Source organism: Cetorhinus maximus, chromosome 12 (assembly GCF_964194155.1).
Source record: "Cetorhinus maximus chromosome 12, sCetMax3.hap1.1, whole genome shotgun sequence".
NCBI lineage: Eukaryota > Metazoa > Chordata > Chondrichthyes > Lamniformes > Cetorhinidae > Cetorhinus > Cetorhinus maximus.
The window spans coordinates 5,207,503-5,229,386 of record NC_135890.1 but is presented as its reverse complement, the minus strand read 5'-3'; the positions used below and the strand labels follow the sequence as shown (position 1 = coordinate 5,229,386).

General features: G+C 45.9%; 1 protein-coding gene across 2 annotated transcripts in view; it reads right to left on the bottom strand.

The window, feature by feature from the left end:
- frmd4a (FERM domain containing 4A) overlaps positions 1–21,884 on the bottom strand; it is a 392,307-nt gene that overhangs the window by 344,375 nt on the left and 26,048 nt on the right. The window contains exon 1 of one of the 2 annotated variants that reach the window (XM_078552938.1): positions 11,295–11,678. The exons of the other annotated variant lie outside the window; for it this stretch is intronic. Coding sequence (XP_078409064.1) covers positions 11,295–11,453 — 159 coding nt within the window. The 5' untranslated portion in view covers positions 11,454–11,678. Of the gene's footprint in view, positions 1–11,294; positions 11,679–21,884 lie in introns of those variants that run through there. 2 annotated transcript variants of the gene reach the window in all.

Sequence of the window (21,884 nt, the reverse complement as noted above, 5' to 3'; positions counted from 1 at the left end):
AAACCCATCATCATAGGCTCTTCCTAAGGTGTCCAAATATGCGGTGTTCTAGAGATTATTTTATACATTCTTCATGGGTATTTGGTTAAACCTACTTCAAAAAGAATGGCGGATTTTCCAATAGATTATAATAATTAGAGCACGACTTCTCACTCCGATAGCTCAAAATGAAAATGGAAGATTTACTCTGCTGCTCATGTATCCAAAGCTGATTCTGTGTCCTTGCAATGACCATTAATAAAGCCATTTCTCTACGGATAAACTATTAATTTAACTATTGGCCACCATTAACGCCACGGCCTGAATTTTCTGCTGGTCGGGCGGGCGAGCGCCTGACCCGAACGTGGGTGAAATGACACGCGGTGATGTCGGGTGAGCGTCCCAACGTCCTCGCGCACTCATTCGGTATTTCGGTCGGCGGGGTGAGCGCTGGAGTGGGCAGCGTGCCATCCAACAATTAACAGGCCTATGAAGGCCATTAACAATCTAATTGAATTCAATTTTTTCGCTGCCCGTCCAATCCTACGGTTGGCGGCCAGGCGAATCGGCCAAGCGGCCTTTGCGAAACTTCATCCACGGGCAGGATAAAGTTTCAACCCGTCATTAAAAAAAAAAATTTTTAAATTTCATCCCGTGACGGAGTCACATGAGGGGACATGTTTTTTTTAACAACTTGACATTCTTTATTTTTAATATCTTCGTCTCCCTGAGGCAGCTCTGTGTGTGTGTGCGCCTCAGGGAGCTTTTCCTGCGCGCACCCGCGCGGGGTTTCCCCACTCACTCGCTCTCCTCACCCCCTGCACAGGCAGCGCTGAGTGCTGCAGCACGCGCTTCACACTGGCTGGCGTTAACTGGCATGAAATTGTGAAATTGCGCCCGTGGTCGGCTACCCTACCGCTCCCGCTCATCTCCACCGAGCCTGTCCAACAGGGACAGAATACATTTTTTTTTTGCTGATTGACTAGCTTTTCCTGTAATTATTCTTTGGAACTTTAATTTGAAACCATTTGGGGGGGTTCCATACACTATGAAAACTGTGCGGAAGCTTGTGTGTGTTACTGGAGCAGCTCCTGTGGCTGCCTTGCTGTCTACAGTGGGTGTCATCTCCATCTGTCAGATTGGAGAGCAGGGGATTGAATCCTCCAGGGTAGATCATGTCCAGAACAGGTAGGTTGGTGATGTTTTTTTGACACTTTCTTTATCCTTTCACGGGATGTGGGCGTCGCTGGCAAGGCCAGCATTTGTTGCCCATCCCTAATTGCCCTTAAACCAAGCTTGTTAGGTCATTTCAGAGGGCAATTAAGAGTCAACCGCATTGCTTAGGTGTGGAGCCACATGTAGGCCAGACGGGATGGGAGATTTCCTTCTCTAAAGGGCATTAGTGAACCAGATGGGTTTTTACGACAATCGATGATAGCATCATAGTCACCATTCCTGACTGGGACTTGCTTCATATTCCAGATCGATTCAATGAATCTAAATTCCACCAGCTGCCATAGTGCGATTTGAATCTGTGTCTCGAAAGTATTAGCCTCAGCCTCTGGACAATGACATTACCACTATGCCACTGGCCCACCTTATACATATTTGCATCCCTTTTTACATTCATATGATCCGTGCTAGGTAAATTTATTAAAAGCAGGATGATGGCAAACCCTGCTTAAAGGGAGAGTTGATGGACCTTTAGTAAACTGTGCCTGTGGTACAGGGATTGGCAGCACGTCTACCTCCTCCCTCAATTCAGTCATGCCAAGTTGGAGGATTTGCCATTAATTACCATGGGGTGCTTGGAATGGTCCATCATAACTGCGTTGGAAAATTGGCAGGAGTCCTACAGAAATAACTCAAGTTATGGACAACACTTAACAAGAAAATGAGAATAAAATCCCATAATGTAATCTGCAGCGCTGACCATCCCACCTATTTGGCAGCTTCCACAAAAATGGCCATATTGATCCCTTGGGAAATAAAGAATTGACAAGATCTGTAAACAGGATGTGCACAATGTTGCCAGAAAAGGCTTATTTCACTCAAGCTACAGAAACCTTTCCTACGGTAGAACACTCACTCTGATCAGTGATTTACAACTCCACAAATATTCATTCTTCATCGAAAGGTCCTTTCTACTTGAGAGATTCTTTATCTGTAATTTTCCTGTCACATTTTATAAAGAGCCTTAAATTAATGTGAGAGTATTAAATGATTGCAGGTCAACTTCATGAACATTCATTTTGCTAATGGATAATCAGCCACAAACTTTCCACATCTCCTCCCAGTCCCAGGGCCATGAATGATGTGGTCGCTGATGACCTATTTGGCACTAATCGTGTTAAATCAGTGCCAAAGTCCTTTGTGAGGCCGATGGTTCTTTATCCATCACAGCAAAATTCCGATAAATGACAACTTTAACATCAGAAGGACAGCTGATTCACATCTGACCCCGGATACTTTCCTGATCCATGGCTTCCAACTCCCCTTCAACACAGACACTTTGGACGGGATTCACAATTTAGGGATTTCCCAGGGGCCAACAATACTCCTCCACAACTCCACCTCCCCATCCCCCCTCCCCTCCCCACCCCAACCCCACTCCCACTCCCCACCCCTCCCCTCCCCACCAACCCTCCCCATCCCCGCCACCCCGTCCTCCCCACCCCACCTCCCTCCCCTCCCTACCCCCCTCCCCACTCCTGCCCCCCCCTCTCCCCACCCCCGCCACTCCCCCCCCCACCGCCATCAGTCAGACCACCTATTTCCGCTTCCTTAACATTGCCTGACTTCACTCCTGTCTCAGCTTATCTGCTGCTGAAGCCCTCACATTCATGCCTTTATCACCTCCAGACCCGAATTCTAATGCGCTCCTGGCTGGCTTCCCACGTTCTACCCTCCATAAACTTGAGGTCATCCAAAACTCAGCCATGTCTTAACTCACACCAAATCCCCACTGTGCTCCCTGTGCTACACTGGTAACCAGTCAAAAAACATCTTGATTTAAAAATTCTCAGCCTTGTTTTTAAATCCCTCCATGTCCTCACCCTTCCCTATCTCTGTAATCTCCAGCCCCATAACCCTCCCAGATATCTGCGCTCATCTAATTCTGGTCTCTTGTGCATTCCCGATTATAATTGCTCCACCGCTGGTAGCCGTGAGGTCAGCTGCCCGGGCCCCGAGCTCTGGGACTCCCTCCCTAAACCTTTCCACCTCTCTCCCTCGCCTTTAAGACACCCCTTACAATCTACCTCTTTGACCAAGCCTTTGATCATCTAGTCTAATATGGCTCGGTGTCATACTTTGTTATACTTTGTTTTATAATGTTCCTCTGAAGCACTTTGGGATGTTTCAGTCCGTTAAAGGCACTATGTAAATATAAGTTGTTGTTGTTGAAGCACTCGTTGAGGAGGGTGTTGTTCTCTCAAAGCTGAGCGGGTGGGCAGCCATGGGGGAATCGGAAAAGCGCCAGGCAGGGGACAAACGGGCTGCTCACAAGCAGCGGTCCCTTTAAGACGAGCGCGTCTGTGACCATGTGACAATATTAAAGGGACCACGTGATGCAGCAAGCCGACTGCGCACAGCGGAGACAAGCGAGAGGGAGCGTTACAGAGGGGCCTGCAGAGGTTTGTCTCTCAGTCTGTGTTGTCTTAGATGAGTAGGGCACATCGATGGGCACATCAAAAGGAATTTGAAAATCCTGCAGGAGAAACAATCCCCAACGGTAAACAGCTGCGGCCCAGCTCCATCTCCAGGCATGTGGGAAAGGGCCCTCCACTGCAGGAACTGAAAACATGGGGAAATGTTTTTGTTGCTACACCACAACATGATGCCGTGCAGTGGATAGTTGCTGTTATTAAAAATAATCTCTGACAGAGGGCGGAATCGTCCCAGATTTTCACTAAGTGCAGAAGTGGGCGGGAAAAACGACGTTTTACCCGTTGGCCGCAATGGCGGTTTTTCAGGCCGTATTGTCCCAAACCCGCTATATTAATTGTGCATTCCTGGGATACACGCCATTTCCATGGCGGGCGGGCTCTGATTCGCCTGCCACACCAACACCTCACCGCTTCAACACGCCAGGCACCACATTTAAAGTACAGCTGCGCTCAGTGCTTCCAGCCCAGGGCTGCAGCAAAGAAGACATGGCCCCGAAAGGCAAGAAGACTGCAGACCTCGAGCACCTTTTGGACACCGTGGAAGCCGCTGTGATGTCCCCTAGGCCCGCTCTGGCTGCAGGACGGGCAGCAACAATACCACTCCGGCTTGGTAGGCGATGGCAGTGGTGATCAATGCCAATGCTGCACTGAAGAGGTTGGCCATCCAATCCAGACAGAGGATGAATGATCTCATCCATGCAGCCAGGGTAAGGCAACCATCTCATCACTCTAAACTCACACACTCAAGCCCATCACACATTCACTGGCATCTCACTCACTGACAGCTCAAGGGACATCACCACCCATTCCCACACACACCCTCACATGTCCATCTGGCCTCATCTCCCTCTGGAGGCTGCCTCCTCAGCCCTCACCATCTTGAGGCCACTTGCACAGATCTACATGTGCCCCACACACACCCTGGGATACCCCCCTTCCCCAGAACAGCCTTCATCCTGCAGCCTCTTCCTTTGCCTGAGGCCACTTCTACTCCTTCCCCAAGCAAGCCCCAGCCCTACAGCCATTGAAAAGCCACCCACATTTGGCTGGTCTGGTAAGTAGAGACCTGCCCGTGAGCCCCCCTAAAAGTGATGTGGTGCTGTCTGTGAAGTCAGGCGCTGATGACTGCGAGTGTTGCCCGAAGCAAGGTGGGCAAACAAACCTCAAAGTCCCGAGTGAAGTTCAGCTCGCCAAGTGTACGCCTTATATATGCTGTTGTGAAACATGTTGGCGTGTTTTCCTGCCGATGTGGGCAGACGGTCCAGCGGTGGGGGGGCAGTGGGTGGGTGGGTGGGTGAGTGGTGGGCTGGCCTTATAATGATGTGCTGATGTATTACAACAAGGTTCCTGACGTCCAATGGGGGGGAATGCGGCCCGCCATCAGCGGGTGGAATGGGCGATCGTAAACTGCTTTTTGTGACTTTGTGAAACCAATTTTTGGCCTTCTCGCCATCTTGCCCGTTCACGCCACCGAACACGCCTGATGCCAGCGGGCACGGAAAATCCTGGCTCGAGTTGCTGTCCCAATGCACCGCACTATTGCTCAACTTTAATCCTGTCCCTCAATCCTACAGGTTGTTGCAAGGTTCACCCCATCCTTTGCAATATATTTTGTATCATGTGGTGCATATGGTGACCTGATCGTCACAAGTGTGGTGAGTATTGAAATCCTATTGGACAACACCGCATTCGGTGATCTCAGCCAAGGTTCCACAACTGATCCCAGCATTTCTACAACCCCGGCGTCCCAGCCACTGAACAGAGACTTGCTTGTGATGGTCCCTCTGACTGGCCAACCGGACAATGCTCATGGTTTAGGCTAACACGTGATGATTGGCCAACCTGGTGACACGTGCAAATCTCAAGTCCGTCATTTGTCAGCAACTCCCAGACTGAAGAGAATAAAACAGGGAAGGATAGTTCCTATTTTGTTCAGTCTGATGATAAAAAAACTGCATCTTTTCATTGCTTGTGATTTTCAAAGGATTCTTGGTCCTTGCAGATTTACAATTAGCAAATCAGAATTTATATACCCAATATTGGAAGAGCATAGAGTTGAATCAATTTGCAAGGGTTTATCCTAGAACATTCCCCAGTTCCCCTTGACCTCTGAAGGAAAAATAAGGAAAAGTATATAACTTTTGCTCGGGAATTCTCAACCCATCTGCTCGAGAAAACAAATCTGTAGCAAGATGTTTTTCATCTGACACACACACACACAGACACATACATATACAAACATACACATATACACACACACACACAGACACACGCTGGCAAATAGAAAACATTGTACTGGTACAGCAGTCAAACAGCTGCCTACCCCTGCAAAGTTTTGTGTGAACAGGATTGAAGTGCATCTATGTGGGAGTTATTGAGTCACTAAACACTATGCGATAATAAAAGCCACACTGACTAACAGAGCGAATCAGCACAGGACTTTTGAATCTGCTGATTTACAACAACTTGCATTTATATTGCTCTGTAATTTTACAACCACATCGTTATTTCAGAGAAATTCACGTACAAATATAGTTCAAGCCCCTATTGTTCTACTCACTGTTGTGACTGCTCTGTAACTTCCAATATACATAAGAACATAATAAATTGGATATAAAGAAAAGCCAAAATGCCATTAAGCTTGCTCATCATCTAGGTTCATGGCCAGGACTTGCAAAGACCCAGTTTCATCTCCCTCCTGCATTGCTCAATCCCATATCCCCTACTCCCTCATGAACATAGAACTGCCTGTTTGTTTTTTGACAATTCTGTACTCGTCTGTTCTATCCTAACCTCAAGTGCTTAACTACTCACTGCATTATGATTTGTGGTTTCCTTAATATTCCCTGGCTGTTTTCTTGTTCAGTGCAAAGAACTTTACCAGGTATCGCTGCTCTGTAAGGGTTGGCAGAGAGCTGCCTAGCACAAAGTCATGACAAGTTCAGTGAGACTCCAAGAAGCCTCAAGATAACAACAGGAAACATAATGAAATTGTCTTTTACCCAATGAAGTTAGAGCCCCAGATTTTTAATAAAATGAAATCATTTTTCCTACAGTGAACATGCTTCCACATGAACATATGTCTTCATATCATTACTGTGACAGACATGGCACACTATACTATACACGCATATTCCTTTCCACTACAGGGAGTAAAATAATGCATTTGGGCATTTCAGCTCTTCACAGTTTCATGTTAAATGGACCCTCAGTGTTTTAAATAAGGAAGATCCCTGGATCGCACTATCACGTGAAAAGTGGCTGGTTACACTGGCAACAGTGAGGCCACAAGGAATTCCTCCTCCACATACATCTTGCAGTCAGTGCTGATTACATCCTTGACCTCTCGCAATCCATTAGCCAGCTGCTGATGCGCCTGCCCTACACTGTCCAATTTACACGTTATCTCCGCATGAATTCCAATTTCCAACCTTGCCAAAGGGTTTGAAAAGAGGAAATTCTGAGAAAAGGACGGTCATTAAGGGGAGAGGGTGTCAGAAAAAGGAACGAGACAAGAACAAAGACAAATGGAGCTCACATAAATTGCCACGGATTCCTGCACAAACCCCTGTCAAGATTTCTGTTCAAGGCTCATCTTTAGCAGCTATAAAAGGGAGATTATTCTTTGGCCTGTGGACAAATAGTCATTGGCTGTACAGCATTTTTTTTTAACCTGGAGATGGTCAATAGAGCAGACAGAACAACAGCAATTTTAATATTCATTCTCTGTTGTCATAGAGAAATGTGATGCAGTACAATTCCTTGCCTCCAGTCCAGAGGCAATAAAACATAAGATTCCCTTTCAGTGTGTGTGTGTATGTAACGAGCAAGTGGGAGAGAATAGAAATCAAACATTAAAACAGAGGGAGATCATTTTCATTAATTCGACTGCTGCAAAATATTTTCTGCCGATAAGCAGACAACTGAAGTCTAGTAACAGGACTACACCATTTTATATTAAAAACTGGGTTCAGCAATAAATATTAATCAAGGTGAGAAAGCCGAAACTGACCAAAAATCTGAGAACAATCACAATTTGTATAACGATTATATAGAAAATGATTAAAGGAAATACGTATCACCCAGCTATTCCACTCTGTAGCTGCTGATCCACAGTAAATCTTTCGGAATGTTAATTGTTTGGATGTAGGATTTTTATGTCTAACAAGCTCTCAAGCTTACAGATTTATGGCCAGAGTTTTGATGTCGGCCTGTGGGGGTGGGCCCAGCACACCGACGCGTTAAAGGACGCACGGTGATGTCGGGCGTGTGTCCCGATGTCAGCGCATGTCATTTAGATATTAAGTTCGGCGGGTGCGTGCTGGAGGGGGCTGCGCGCTGGCCGAACTGTCAGCGGCCTGTTAAGGCCATTAAAAAGCCAATTAAAGTAGTTATTATACCTTAAGGTTGGGGGGTGGGGGAGCGGGGGGGGGGTGCAGGTGAAGAGCCCAGGCGACCTTCGCATTTTTCGGGAAACCTCATCCACGGGCGGGATGAGGTTTCCCGAATGTTTTATTAAATAAATAATTTTTGCGCAATTTATAAACACGTCCCAGCTCCTGTGGAGGGGACGTGTCTAAATAATTTTTAACTTTATTATTTATGAACTTTTATTATTATGTGCTTAATCTCCCTGAGGCTGCTCCGTGCCTCAGGGAGATTTCTGCGCTCTCTCGCGCGCACATGCCCGAAAGAGCGCAGGCCCCGACTCTCCCTCCTCCCACCCGCCACCCCCCCGTCCGCACAGGTAGTGCTGAGTGCCACCAGCTGGGCGTCACGCTGGGCGGGCCTTAACTGGCTGACCGCGGGTGGCAATCGGCTCCGCACCTGTTCCTGACCAGCCCCCCGCCCGACAGGCAGAAGCTTCTCCCCCTGTGGTGTACGTGCACCTCTGCCTTTCAAAGCACCCGAAAAATCTTTGAGGCTTTGCAACGTCTTGCACATTATATCAACCCTACCACACAGGGCTTTGAAACTTGCATGGTAGGATCTAATAAGGCCAGGCGCACAGTTAAACTGCTCCATAAATTTGGAGTTGACTTAACTCAGGGAACATTTTGCACTGGCGGTGAACTCTGCAAATCTACTTTCTTCCCACATTGAAAAGTGTAATCGCTTCCATCCTCTATAACTATTTCCGTTCGCTGTCAGAACATGCTTAAACTCCCATTAGCCCAGGAACAGCACACTGCTCCATCCCTTTCTAGTTAAAATGCCTTCAAGCCAGATGATGCTTTAACCAAAGGCTTTGGAAGTCATTCTTTGCAAGTTCTCTCCTATTTAGTTGCCTTATTGAGCTATTCAGGCAAGAGTTTTCCACAACCTATTTCCGAAAGTTAAAACCCTTTATGCTTCATGTGTGGTATTGCATTTAGGTCACACATGCAACGTTAATTGAGGATTACCACAGCAACTTGCATTGCTATAGCACCTTTAACACAATAAGACAACCTAAGCCGCTTCACAGAGGCATTATAAGACTAAATTTGGCACCGAGCCACGTAAGGAGATATTAGGGCAGATGACCCAAAGCTTGCTAACAAGCATCTTAAAGGAGGAAAGAGAGGTAAAGAGTGGGGGAGGTTTAGGGAGGGAATTCCAGAGCTTAAGGGCCCAGGTAGCTGATGAGAAGACTGCCAATGGTGGAGTGATTAAAATCGAGCATGCTCAAGAGGCCTGAGTTAGAGGAGCATAGGTATCTTGGAGGACCACTGGAGAGGGAGAGAGAGTGGGGACAGGGTGTGGTAGTAGGTTCAATAAAACGCTATACCTTCAGCTCTTTCGCTTTGCCTTCAATTCAGCTTGAGGTTGACGAAATGAAAGACTCCTCTATGGTTGTGATAGGCCGAGATGGGCATGATGGGCATTCTCAATCCAAATCCCTGGTGGATGTGAGTCCACCACACAAAAACTGCCTACTAGATGGAGAATCACACCCAAAAACTGACTTGTAGCAGCAGCAGTGAGTGCTCTCCTGAGTAAGGAGCTGAGATATAGCAATGGGGGCAGAATAAAGGGAATTTATCCCAATAGTACAGCTGATCCGAGGGTACTTGACACTGGTGGTGTTTGCTCAAAACGGAAAACATTGTTTCAATTCACCAACGCCAGCAGAAAGAAATTACTTTAAGATTAAGTACATATGGAATAACAAAAATGGGGTGAAAGTTTAACACCTAAACAAAGACATATTTATCCTGCAGGATATAGGGATTCAAAACAACCGATAAGAACCATATTGAGTTCTGGAATGAAAGAAGGTGTCACTCTGTGTTTTCATTTGAAAGATATTAACAAACTGCAGTGATCTGCGGTTAAGTGGATAGTGTGGACTGGTTCATTAATATTTCTTTTGTGGAATATCTCCTGGCTGTTTTAAATAGAATAAAATGCCAGTGCTAATTCCATGTTTACTGGAATCTGACCATGGCAGACAATCTCTCTCTCTCTCTCAACTGGGAAAGACAACACCCCCAGCAATTCGATTTGTCCATAATACCTGTACTTTAGCAGAGGATAATCTCAGCCCAGGTCCCTGTTCTCTATTCACTGGATATATTGAGACACATGAAGGGTTTCAATTGGAACAGAACCCAGGCCAAAAACTCGAGGGCAGGAATGAGACATTTGCTGTGCTTGTTTTCAGGCCACGAATTGGGTGTAAAACAGGTGAAGCGAAGACGAATTTCAGGGACCAGTGTTCCTTTACACCCCAAGGAGACCTGATAGACATCTTTAACAAAGTGGGCTGGGGGATGGGGAGGAGCAGCGCTGGGGAGGGGAACGGATTCTTCAGGAGTCCCTGCTGGCCAACCAGAACGTGTGTTAAGGTTCGTGCATATGCAAATGAGAGGCCTGGTGCCTGTATTAGGACGCTTCGGAGGACCGGAGCAGATGCTGGACATGTCCAACTCGCATTCACTTTACCCTAGTATGGGCACCGAGAAGGTTCTGGCTTCATTGCCACGTTTCTAAGGTTTGCTTCTTTCAGGCTGGTAGAGCAGTGAATATGTATCTTTTATGGGGGTGAGTTTTAATTATTTAAAAAGAAATTGATGGGGGACCCAGAAGGAGCAGAAGTGCTTGTCCCACTCCACAGTGCTCCTGATGATCGCTGACAACAGTCCACCCCCCCACGCCACCCCAGGGGCCACACAGTTCCCCCATCCTGGCGCTCACCCCACTCATGCAGAAGGATGAACTGCAAAGGTGTGACAGGTGCCTAAATCAGGCCAATGGGTTCCTACCACTTTGCGTCTATTAAAAGATTAAATTTCAGATTGCTGACATACTGAAATGGCTTAATTTGCACGTGCTGTAATTGTTGGCCATCTGTCTTTAAATTGTAACATGTAGATTTTGTGAGGGTTTATATACAGACAAGAAATCTTTTAAACAATGATGCAAATAAAGAACAAAAATCAAAGAACAGTTGTACTTATAATAACGCATCCTCTTGGCTAGAACGAATCCTGAATGCTCAATGCGAGATACAGCTTTTTAAACTCTTGAAACTCACCCCAATTTCTTTTCAATAAATGAATACTTGGATATGCTTTGCGGGAGTTGTACTGAATTAGCAATGCAGTCTTGACCTGGCAGCAGGGCCAGCCAACATACTTCTGGTAATAACTGAACTTTCCCCACCTGATAAACACCTCGGGAAATACACCATGGTCTCAAAAGCAGCTGCACTGCACGGAGATTACCAAAGCGCCAATTCCTAAGAGCTCGGGCCGTAAGGTTCCAGACCAGACTATCCCAGTTGTACAGCAAATCTTCAAAGCTGAATAGAACTGTAGCCATTGCATCGGTAAGTGAAACCTCCTTCAGTTCAAACTGATCCTCTTGAGTGTCGCTCCCAAGTCAATACTGTAAATTGAAAATGACACTCAAACGTTTTTTTTTACTCACTGTACAATTTCTGGAGCCAAAGGAAAAGAGTTGGAGCCAACATCAACTTTTCTTCTTTCCCATAAGAAATATTCCTCAGAGACATCGTTGGCTAACCCTGAGCAGGACCAAACCCAGATCAACTCCAGAGACCAGGCTCAGCAACGCATCTTCAACTTGTACAGATTATTAAGTGCCTTCATGCAAGGCTTTCATGACAAATAGAAAGGCCACTCCCAGTATTCACTTTGATTTTCGAATAGGAAAGCGACGCACATAAAAGGAACACTCAGCTGGACTGTTTGGCTGCCAGAACTCTGTCCCGGGAAAAATGAACTCTCGATGTTGTTCTTCTGCCAACATTCCCCTGACATTCCATTTCACTATTTTAGGGTCAATGGCGCCAAAGTGCTATATGTACACAGAGCACCACTAAAACAGAGAGGCAACGCACAGTTTGCAGACTTTAAAACCACTCGCCAATTTGCATCTGAGGATAATGACATTACAACATAACCATAAAATGGCATATTGCTTCCACCGTTAATGCATTACAGCCCTGTTGCTGGAGTTAATTCCTTCTTAATTGCATTCTATAATCATTCACTCGCTGTTGAGATAGAAACTGTTGGCCAATCACCTCAGCCTTTGACATTCCTTGAAATATAGGTCAGGAAATTTTACAATGAATCTATTCCTTAACACGGCCATTGATTACATAAATTAAGATAACCGGAAGTTTAATCTGAACTATTCCGTTTTGTTATTTTAATTTGTTACAGAGCAGACCTCCGCAAAGAAGGAGACGTGATTTACACTTTCACATCAAAATAAAGTGGATCTGTCCATAAAACAACCTTGTATTCTCTGGTGATGAAGTCCCAGCAAATTGTCAATCTGTCGCACCCCAGAGAAGATAAACTTTTAATACTGCACACCGTATGTGCACTGCTTAATAAAGGGTTTTATCATTTTGCTTTAAACCATTTATTATTGCCAATTAAAACTCTAATCTTCTTTCGTGCACCTATTTGACTTTGGTAGCAGGATTTTCAGAAAAGTTAGTTTTAATTCTACCACCAATAATCGAAAAATTAAAAGACTATTGCACCTTTAATGACTACAGGGCATCCCAAAGCACTTTACAGCCAATGAAGTGTAGTCACTGTTGTAATGTAGGAAATGTAGCAGCCAATTTGTGCACAGCAAGCTCCCATAAACAGAAAGGTGAAATGACCAAATAATTTATTTTTGTTATGTTGGACGGAGAGGTAAAAATCTGCCAGGAGTGAAAAGAGTTTTTTCTCATCTCACATTTGCTTCTTTTGCAAAACACTTTAAAACTGTGCCCTCTGGTTCTCGATCCGTTTATGAGTGGGAACAGTTTCTCCCCATTTACTCTGTCAAAGCCTCTCATGATTTTGAAAACTTCTGTCAGGTCCCCTCTCAGCTTTCTCCTCTCCAAGGAAAACAGTCCCAACTCCTCCAATCTTTCCTCATAACTGAAGTGTCTCATCCCTGGAATCATTCTCTTAAACCTCTTCTGCACCCTCTCCAATGCGTTCACATCCTTCCTATAGTGTGGCACCCAGAACTGTACACAATACTCCAGCTGAGGTCTAACCAGTGCCTTACATAAGTTCATCATAACCTCCCTGCTCTTGTACTCTATGCCCCTATTAATGAAGCCTAGAATGCTGTATGCTTTAGAAACAACTCTCTCTACCTGTCCTGCCACCTTTAATGACTTATGTACATATACACCCAGGTCTCTCTGCTCCTGCACACCCTATAGAATAGTATCCTTTATTTTATACTGTCTCTCCATGTTCTTTGTACCAAAGTGTATCACCTCACATTTCTCCACATTAAACTTCATCTGCCACCTATCTGCCCACTCCACCAATGTGACAATGTCCTTTTGAAGTTCTACACGGTCCTCCTCACAGTTTACAATTATCCCAAGTTTTGTGTCTTCTGCAAACTTTGAAATTGCCTCCTGCACACCAAGATCTTGATCATTTATATATATCAGGAAGAGCAAGGGTCCCAGTACCGACCCCTGGGGAACTCCACTACAAACTTTCTTCCAGCCTGAAAAATGCCTATTAACCATTACTCTCTGTTTCCTATCCCTCAGCCAATTTTGCATTGATGGCCAGAGAAGGTGCATTCAAAGCACAGCCAAACAAGTTGAGTATCAACTTGTAAATCCATCCAATAGTTCAACAGTCCAGTAGCTGTTGTGGGAGTGTGGGAGAGATTCCTGGTCAGCCATGTGTCTGCAGGAGGCTGCAGTATCTTGCCAAGCATAACCATGGGCGAAGAAGTCCATGGTCACCAACACCCTCTCAGGGCATGGTGCCTGAAGAGGATGCAGATCTGAGGACAAGTTATCAGAGGGGAAAGGAGAAAAGAAATAAGAGCAGCAAAGAGAGCACGAGAAGAGACTGGCAGCTAAGGAAAAATGGGGTCCAAAAGTTTTCAACTGACATGTAAATAGTAAAAAGGATGCTACAAGGAGGAGCAGGGCTGATTAGGGAGCAAAAAGGGGATTTACCCCTCAAGGCAAAGGGAATTTCTGGCACACTAATTGAGTACTTTGCATCAGAGTTTACCAAGGAAGAACATGCTACCAAAATTGTCGTGAAAGCGGAGCCAATTGACACACTAGAAGGCTAAAAATAAAGAGGAGGCATTAGAAGCTCTGGCTGTATTTAAAGTTGTTCAGTCTTCGGGGCCAGATCAGATGCATTCAAAGATGCTGAGGGAAGTAAGGGTGGAAATTGCAGAGGCACTGGCCATAACCCTCTTTAGTTACAGGGGTGGTGATGCCAGAGGACCGGAGAATTGCAAATGTTACATCCTTTTTCCCCTTCGAGAAGCGAAGGTTGAGAGGAGATTTGACAGAGGTTTTCAAAATCATGAGGGGTCTGAACAGAGTAGGTGGGGAGAAACTGTTCCCATTGGCAGAAGGGTTGAGAACCAGCGGACACTGGATCTAAGGTGATCAGCAGAAGGATCGGAGGTGACATGAGGAAAAATGTTTTTATGCAGTAAATGGTTAGGATCTGGAATGTACTGCCTGCAAATTTGGCAATGGTAAATTCAATTGGGGTTTCAAAAGAGAATTGGATAATTACCTGAAGAGAAATATTTGTAAAACAAGGGAGAATAGGACTGGGTGAAATAAAAACACAAAATGCTAGAAAAGCTCAGCAGGTCTTGCAGCATCTGTGGAGAGAGAATCGGAGTTCATGTTTCAAGGCCGTATGACTCTAGGACTGGGTGAGTTGCTCTTACAGAGACCCAGCACAGACACAATGGGCAGAATGGCCTCCTTTTGTGCAGTAACCATTCTATTCTTAACACTATCAATTTTATGTGCTCCAAAAGTACAATGGCTCCCTTGAAGACTCACTTGGGGTATGCCTTGCCCAGTTTGCCACATAGATCAGCAACGATCCTTGGTTCGACCATTATTTTGGTGCGAGTTCATTAATCATAGCTTTTGACAGAAGGTATTAGACAGGATATATGGCACAGAAACAGGCCATTCAGCCCAACCAGTCCATGCTGGTGTTAGTGCTCCAATCCAGCCTCCTCCCATCTTTTCTCATCAAAATCTATCATCATATGCCTCTATTCCCTTCTCCCTCAGACGCTGGTCTAGCCGCCCCTTAAAATAATTCAGCACTCCTCACCTCAGCCACTCCGTGTGGTAGCGAGTTCCACATTCTCACCACTATCTGGACAAGGACATTTCTTCTCAATTCCCCATAGGATTTCCTGATGATTATCTTTATGCTGATGGCCTCTAGTTTTGCTCTTTCCCACAAGTGGAAACATTCTCTCCATATCTAACTCTGTCAAAACCTTTCAGCAATTTGAAGGTCACCATTAGGTCACCCCTCAGCCTTCTCCTTTCAAGAGGAATTAAACCCCAACCTGTTGATCCTTTCCAGAAAGGCCTAACTTTGCAGTTCTGATATCATCCTCGTGAATCTTTCTGCACTCTCTTCAGTGCCTCAATATCTTGGCCGGAATTTCATGGCCGTGTCGAAGCGGGAGCCGGGCGGTAAAATGTGGCGCGCCATTCTAACCGCCATTGACTTCGGTGTTAAATCCCGCCCCATGTTTAGAATATGGCGACCAGGAGTTGGCCAAAGTTTAAAAATAAGGGGTCGCCCATTCAAAACAGAAACGAGGCGCAAGTTTTTCTCTCAGAGGGTCGTGAGTCTTTGGAACTCTCTTCCTGAAAAAGGTGATGGAAGCAGAGTCTTGGAATATTTTTGAGGCGGAGGTGGATGGATTCTTGGTCAGCAAGGGGGCGATAGGTTATTGGGGGAGTGGGCGGGATGCAGATTTCAGGTTACTTATCAGATCGGCCACGATCTTATTAAAGGGCGGAGCCAGGCTTGATGGGCCGAATAGCCTACTCCTGCTCCTTGTTTGTGTGTCCGTACCGAGCCTCAGCTAGGCCGGGGAGCCAATCGGCCACCAGTCCTGCTGGAAGCCGCACCCAGGCTGCTTTCAGCTGATGAAAGATCGGGCATTTCTCCGACGCTGCTCAATGTTAAGGTGGGATCGCACCTGGAGAACAGCCACTGGGCTTAGATTTCAAAGAACAGCTGGCACCCAGAGCTGGTACCGAAGGAACCGAACCCCAGCGCCAAGGGGAGAAAAAGAGAGGGTAAAACATCTAATCAAAGCAGCTTTAACATCACTCTTACTTTTCAGAATGGGCTTAAAACAGAAGGGAACCCTGTTATTACACGGGAAAACGTTGGCAGTCTATGTCGAGGGGCAATTGTCAGGAAATTAGATCCAGGCTTTCAGGGCTGAAGTTAGGAAACACCTCTTCACACGAAGGGTGGTAGAGGTTTGGAACTCTCTTCCTCAAAAGGCAGCTGATGCTGGGTCAACTGTTAAACTTTAGATCGGAGACTGAGAGACTTTTGTTAGCCAAAGCGGTGAAAGGAACCACAAGAGGAACTGAGAAAACAACTTCCGAGAAGGTTCTTGACCAAAGTGGGACAAAGAGGCAGGTATCAGGAAATGAGCTGCTGCTGAAAGATTCCAGGAAATCTTCGAGTGCCGCAACAACAGAACTAGTGAGGAATAGGAAACCTCTCCCAAAAACCTGCTGAGTCCACCCGGAGGGGCAAACTGAACAGCTGACTGCAGCAGCCATAGCAACTGTTAAACCGAAAATCAAGTTTCAAACCCTTCACTTCGGAGAGAAGGAATTCAAGCAACTGGTCTGCAAATATATCTCTCAGGCACTGATTTGAAAATCTCATTTTGCAGTATCTTTTTTTTGTTCTTCTGTTTTTTAATCATTGTGACTGTTTTTTTGTTAATAACTTTATCACTTTTACCTAAATGACTTTCAGCGATAGTTTTAAAATGAACTAACTTTTATCTTGTTTAAGACTAAAGCTTGTCTACTGGGTTACTTTTGAATTGAACCACGCATAAGTTACAAGGGAGCTACACACACACACACACACACACACACACATGCCTTTTTATGTCATCGTGACCCAGGGTAGATGCAGAAAGGTTGTTTCCCTTGGTTGGGGGGGTCTAGAACCAGGGGACACAGTCTTAGAATAAGGGAAAAGCCACTTAGGACTGAGATGAGGAGGAATTTCTTCACTCAGAGGTAGTGAATGTTTGGAATTCTCTGCCCCAGAGGGTTGTGGAAGCTCAATCATTGAGTATTTTCAAGGCAGAGTTTGATAGATTTCTAGATACTAATGACATTAAGGGATAGTGGGGTAGCACAGGAAAATGGCATTGAGGTAGATGATCAGCCCTGATCTAGTTGGGTGACAGAGCAGGCTCGAAGGGCTGAATAGCCTACTCCTGCTCCTGTGTTCCTAATGGCATTAAGAGTGACAAATCCACAGGACAAGATGCTTTTTCTTCCCAAGTTTCTAAAGGAAGCAGGTGAGAACATTGCTGATGCCTGACCCATAATCTTCCAAAGTTCTTTTGAGAACCATTCATTTAGATTGGAAAGTTGTAAGCCATTCCTTTTATTTAAGAAGGGTGAAGGAGGGAACCAGGGAGCTATAGACCAGTTAGCTTGACACCTGTTTACTGGATATGGGGCAAAAGCAGATATATGGAGTTAGGGTCGCACATTGGCTATGATTTTTTTTATTCATTCACAGGATGTGGGCATCACTGGTTAGGCCAGCATTTATTACCCATCCCTAGTTGCCCTTGAGAAGGTGGTGGTGAGCTGCCTTCTTGAACCGCTGCAGTCCATGTGGTGTAGGTACACCCACAGTGCTGTTAGGGAGGGAGTTTCAGGATTTTGACCCAGCGACGGTGAAGGAACGGCGATATATTTCCAAGTCAGGATGATGTGTATCTTGGAGGGGAACTTGCAGGCGGTGGTGTTCCCATGTGTCGGCTGAATAGTTAAATGGACTTCTCCTGTTCCTATGTCTGTATGAAAAATGCCCTCTTTATTGCGCATCATTCAATAAGAGGTTAATGTTGGGGATGATTTTGACACGAGGCAGGTCATATCAATTCATTAAAGTTAAAGGCAAAATACTGCGGATGCTGGAAATCTGAAACAAAAGCAAAAAAATGCTGGAAAAACTCAGCAGGTCTGACAGCATCGGTGGAGAGAAAGACAGAGTTAACGTTTCGAGTCCGTACGACTCTTCTGTCTTTCTCTCCACCGATGCTGTCAGACCTGCTGAGTTTTTCCAGCATTTTTTTTGCTTTTGTTTCAGATTTCCAGCATCCGCAGTATTGTGCTTTTATCTTAGCGATGAATTCACTGCCACTCCTCTTCCAGGGATGCCCACCTTGAAGAAGTACTGCTCTTCTGTCCGACAGGATTTCCCCCATTTCAATTCATTATCCATTACAGAGCTCATCCGGTTCTGAAGTCACACGATCACCCAAAATTCACTCCATGGACTCATGTTAGTTAAGAGAGTGACTAAAGTGCGTTTTACGACAGTTAATTATTAGTTCACACTTCGGATGGAAGTCATCATTACGCCAAATGGAAGCTCTAATCTTCCGAGTTGCATTTCCAACTTTGACAGAATTCTTGCGGATTTTATTTACATACCACTGACATTCCGACACATGGGAAACTTTCGAGCAAACCAATCTCAAAGATTAAACCACTCGAGCTGAGCAGCTCGGTCAGTGCCCGTTTTTTTTTTGAAGTCTCACATTCTTTCCAGCGATTCTGAAGCCACAAGGTCCTGTAATACAAACAAACAACCCAACCTTCTGCCCCGCAAGTCATTTAAACTGCTCGGATGACACTGTTCTCAGTTTTTTCCCCAAACCCTCAGTGATGCTAAGCTGTTTTAGCTATTTCCAGATGTTCTTCCCAGTTACAGATGCCAGCTCACAAATATTTTCCATTTATTCGCAAGGAAATAAGGGTCAAAGGTTTGGCGCTATTTGCAAACAAAATTATTTTTAGACGGAATAAAATCTCCACGAGAATAGATAAAAGGCAAAATACGGTGGACGCCGGAAACCTGAAACAAAAACGGAAAATGCCAGAAAAGCTCAGCAGGTCTGACAGGCATCTGTGGAGGGAGGAACAGAGTTAACGTTTCGAGGCTGTGCTCATACAGACTCTTAAATGTTAACGCTGTTTCTCTCTCCACAGATGCCTGTCAGACCTGCTGAGTTTTTCCGGCATTTTCCGTTTTTGTTCCACAGGAACAGGGCGGCCAAGACAGGCAAGGACTGACGCACAACTGAAATCCTGAATGAATGTCGGAGCAAAGAGCTTCCATTACTTTTGACACCTGGAAGGCGAGATACCCACAATGTGCTTATTATTTTTAAACTACTTACAAGAACACAAGGATTGTTAAGAATTATTTCATTTGGTTTGGAGGCAGGACCTTAGTCTATTACTTCCCTCATTTAGCTTTATCAACAGGAGCCAGTCTACACAAGTCTCCTGACCTTCAGTGTTTGACATAGAGACTTGATTCTGTAGATTCAGTAGATGGCTGCTGCCTATACTCTGTGTAGCAAGGAGGTACATTCACAGGTTTGGCTGTGAGGCACTAGTGCGGATAGATGGCCATCGCTCAATACCTGGGTTCACACATATTCAAGGATCTGGGTGAGGTGCCAAAGTGAAATGCTGGAATTTTACCCCACCCCACCCCGGATGTAAAATCGGATGGGATGGCACGGGATGGTGTGCCTGTCACTTTCCCACCTTCGCTGGTCCTGAAAAGCGGGGTAGGTGCTGGGCAACCCGCTCGCTCTGAGGCCAATTGAGACTCTTAAATGGCCAATTAATGGTCATTTAAGGGTCTCTTCCCACCATCGCTGGAATTTTTACCAGCCCGGGGTGGGGGTTGGGAGATGGTGGTGGAGGGAGGCACCTTGCCACCTGGTGGCCCCCTGATGGAGGTTCCATCTTGACTGGGCACCTATAGCCTACGGAGGGCCCCAGCAGCATGGGCAACCCTTTTGGGTAGGCCTCCTATTCTCACGATCGGATGCCCCCTCCAAACCCCCCCACCCCGCCCCCGCTTCCTGCTTTAACTGAGGCAGGTCAGGAAGTGTGCAATTAATCCACTCCCAGGAGGCAGCTTCCTCATTTTAATATTTTAATGAGTTGACGCATGTATAGATATAAGTTGTTGTTGTTGTTGCATGGACGAGGTAAGTGTGTCTTTCCAGCACTGCTTGTGGGCCAGGAAAAAGAGGAGGTGATTCTCTCAGCTCGCCTGCAACCCCGCCCACCCACATCTAACCTGCTTCCCTCCCTCCAATAAGAGGCTTCCGCCAATATCGCTGGCCTTCTCTCAACCTTTCCCCCATCTCTTCCCCCGATCTTTCCCAACCCCCCCACCCATGAAAACGCCTCTGGCTCCAAATCGCACTGTACCCCTCCCCCACCCAGTGATCTTTAGGTAACCTTTGTGCTCCTCCCCTTTCTGCACAAATTTGATTGAATTTTTCGAGGAGGTGACTAGTTGTGTCGATGAGGGTAGTGCAGTTGATGTAGCTACATGGACTTCAGTAAGGCTTTTGACAAGGTCCCACATGGGAGAATGGTCAAGAAAGTAAGAGCTCATGGGATCCAGGGCAATTTTGCAAATTGGATCCAAAATTGGCTTAGTGGCAGGAGGCAGAAGGTGATGGTCGAAGGTCGTTTTTGTGATTGGAAGCCTGTGATGATTGGTGTACCCACGGGATCGGTGCTGGGATCCATGCTGTTTGTAGCGTACATTAATGATTTAGACGTGTGTAGGAGGTATGATCAGTAAGTTCGCAGACGACACGAAAATTGGTGGTGTTGTAAATAGTGAAGAGGAAAGCCTTAGATTACAGGACGTTATAGATGGGCTGGTAAGATGGGCAGAGCAGTGGCAAATGGAATTTAATCCTGAGAAGTGTGAGGTGATGCATTTTGGGAGGACTAACACAGCAAGGGAATACACGATGAATGGTAGAACCCTAGGAAGTACAGAGGATCAGAGGGACCTTGGTGTACATGTCCATAGATCCCTGTAGGCAGCAGCACAGGTAGATAAGGTGGTTAAGGAGGCAGTTCTGGTTGCCACACTACAGGAAGGATGTGATTGCACTGGAGAGGGTGCAGAGGAGATTCACCAGGATGTTGCCTGGGCTGGAGAGTTTCAGCTATGAAGAGAGACTGGATAGGCTGGGGTTGTTTTCCTTAGAGCAGAGAAGGCTGAGGGGGGACCTGATAGAGGTATATAAAATTATGAGGGGCATAGATAGAGTAGATAGGAAGAAACTTTTCCCCTTAGCGGAAGTGTCAATAACCAGGGGGCATAGATTTAAGGTGAGTTGCAGGAGGTTTAGAGGGGATTTGAGGAAATATTTTTTCACCCAGAGGGCGGTTGGAATCTGGAACTCACTGTCTGAGTGGGGTGGGGGGAGAGGCAGAAACCCTCACAACATTTAAGAAGTATTTAGATGGGCACTTGAAATGCCATAACATACAGAGCTATGGGCCAAGTGCTGGAAAATGGGATTAGAGTAGATAGGTGCTTGATGGCCAGCACGGACATGATGGGCCAAAGGGCCTGTTTCTGTGCTGTATAACTCTATGATTCTATGCTATAGTGTTCCCCCCCTGACAGGGTGACATGCCCTGTTCAACAGACTGGCTACTGAGCAGGGAACCTCCTGAAATAAACCCATGCTCAGGGTTTGGGAATCCCAGTCCAGTAAATACAGGGGGGAGGGGCCTTTGTGTTTACCTCATTTCCACTTCCTTCCCGCTCCTGATTCCCACCAAACAGAACTCCACAGGCATCATCAGTCAGAAAAACCCCAACTGCTTGCATTTTT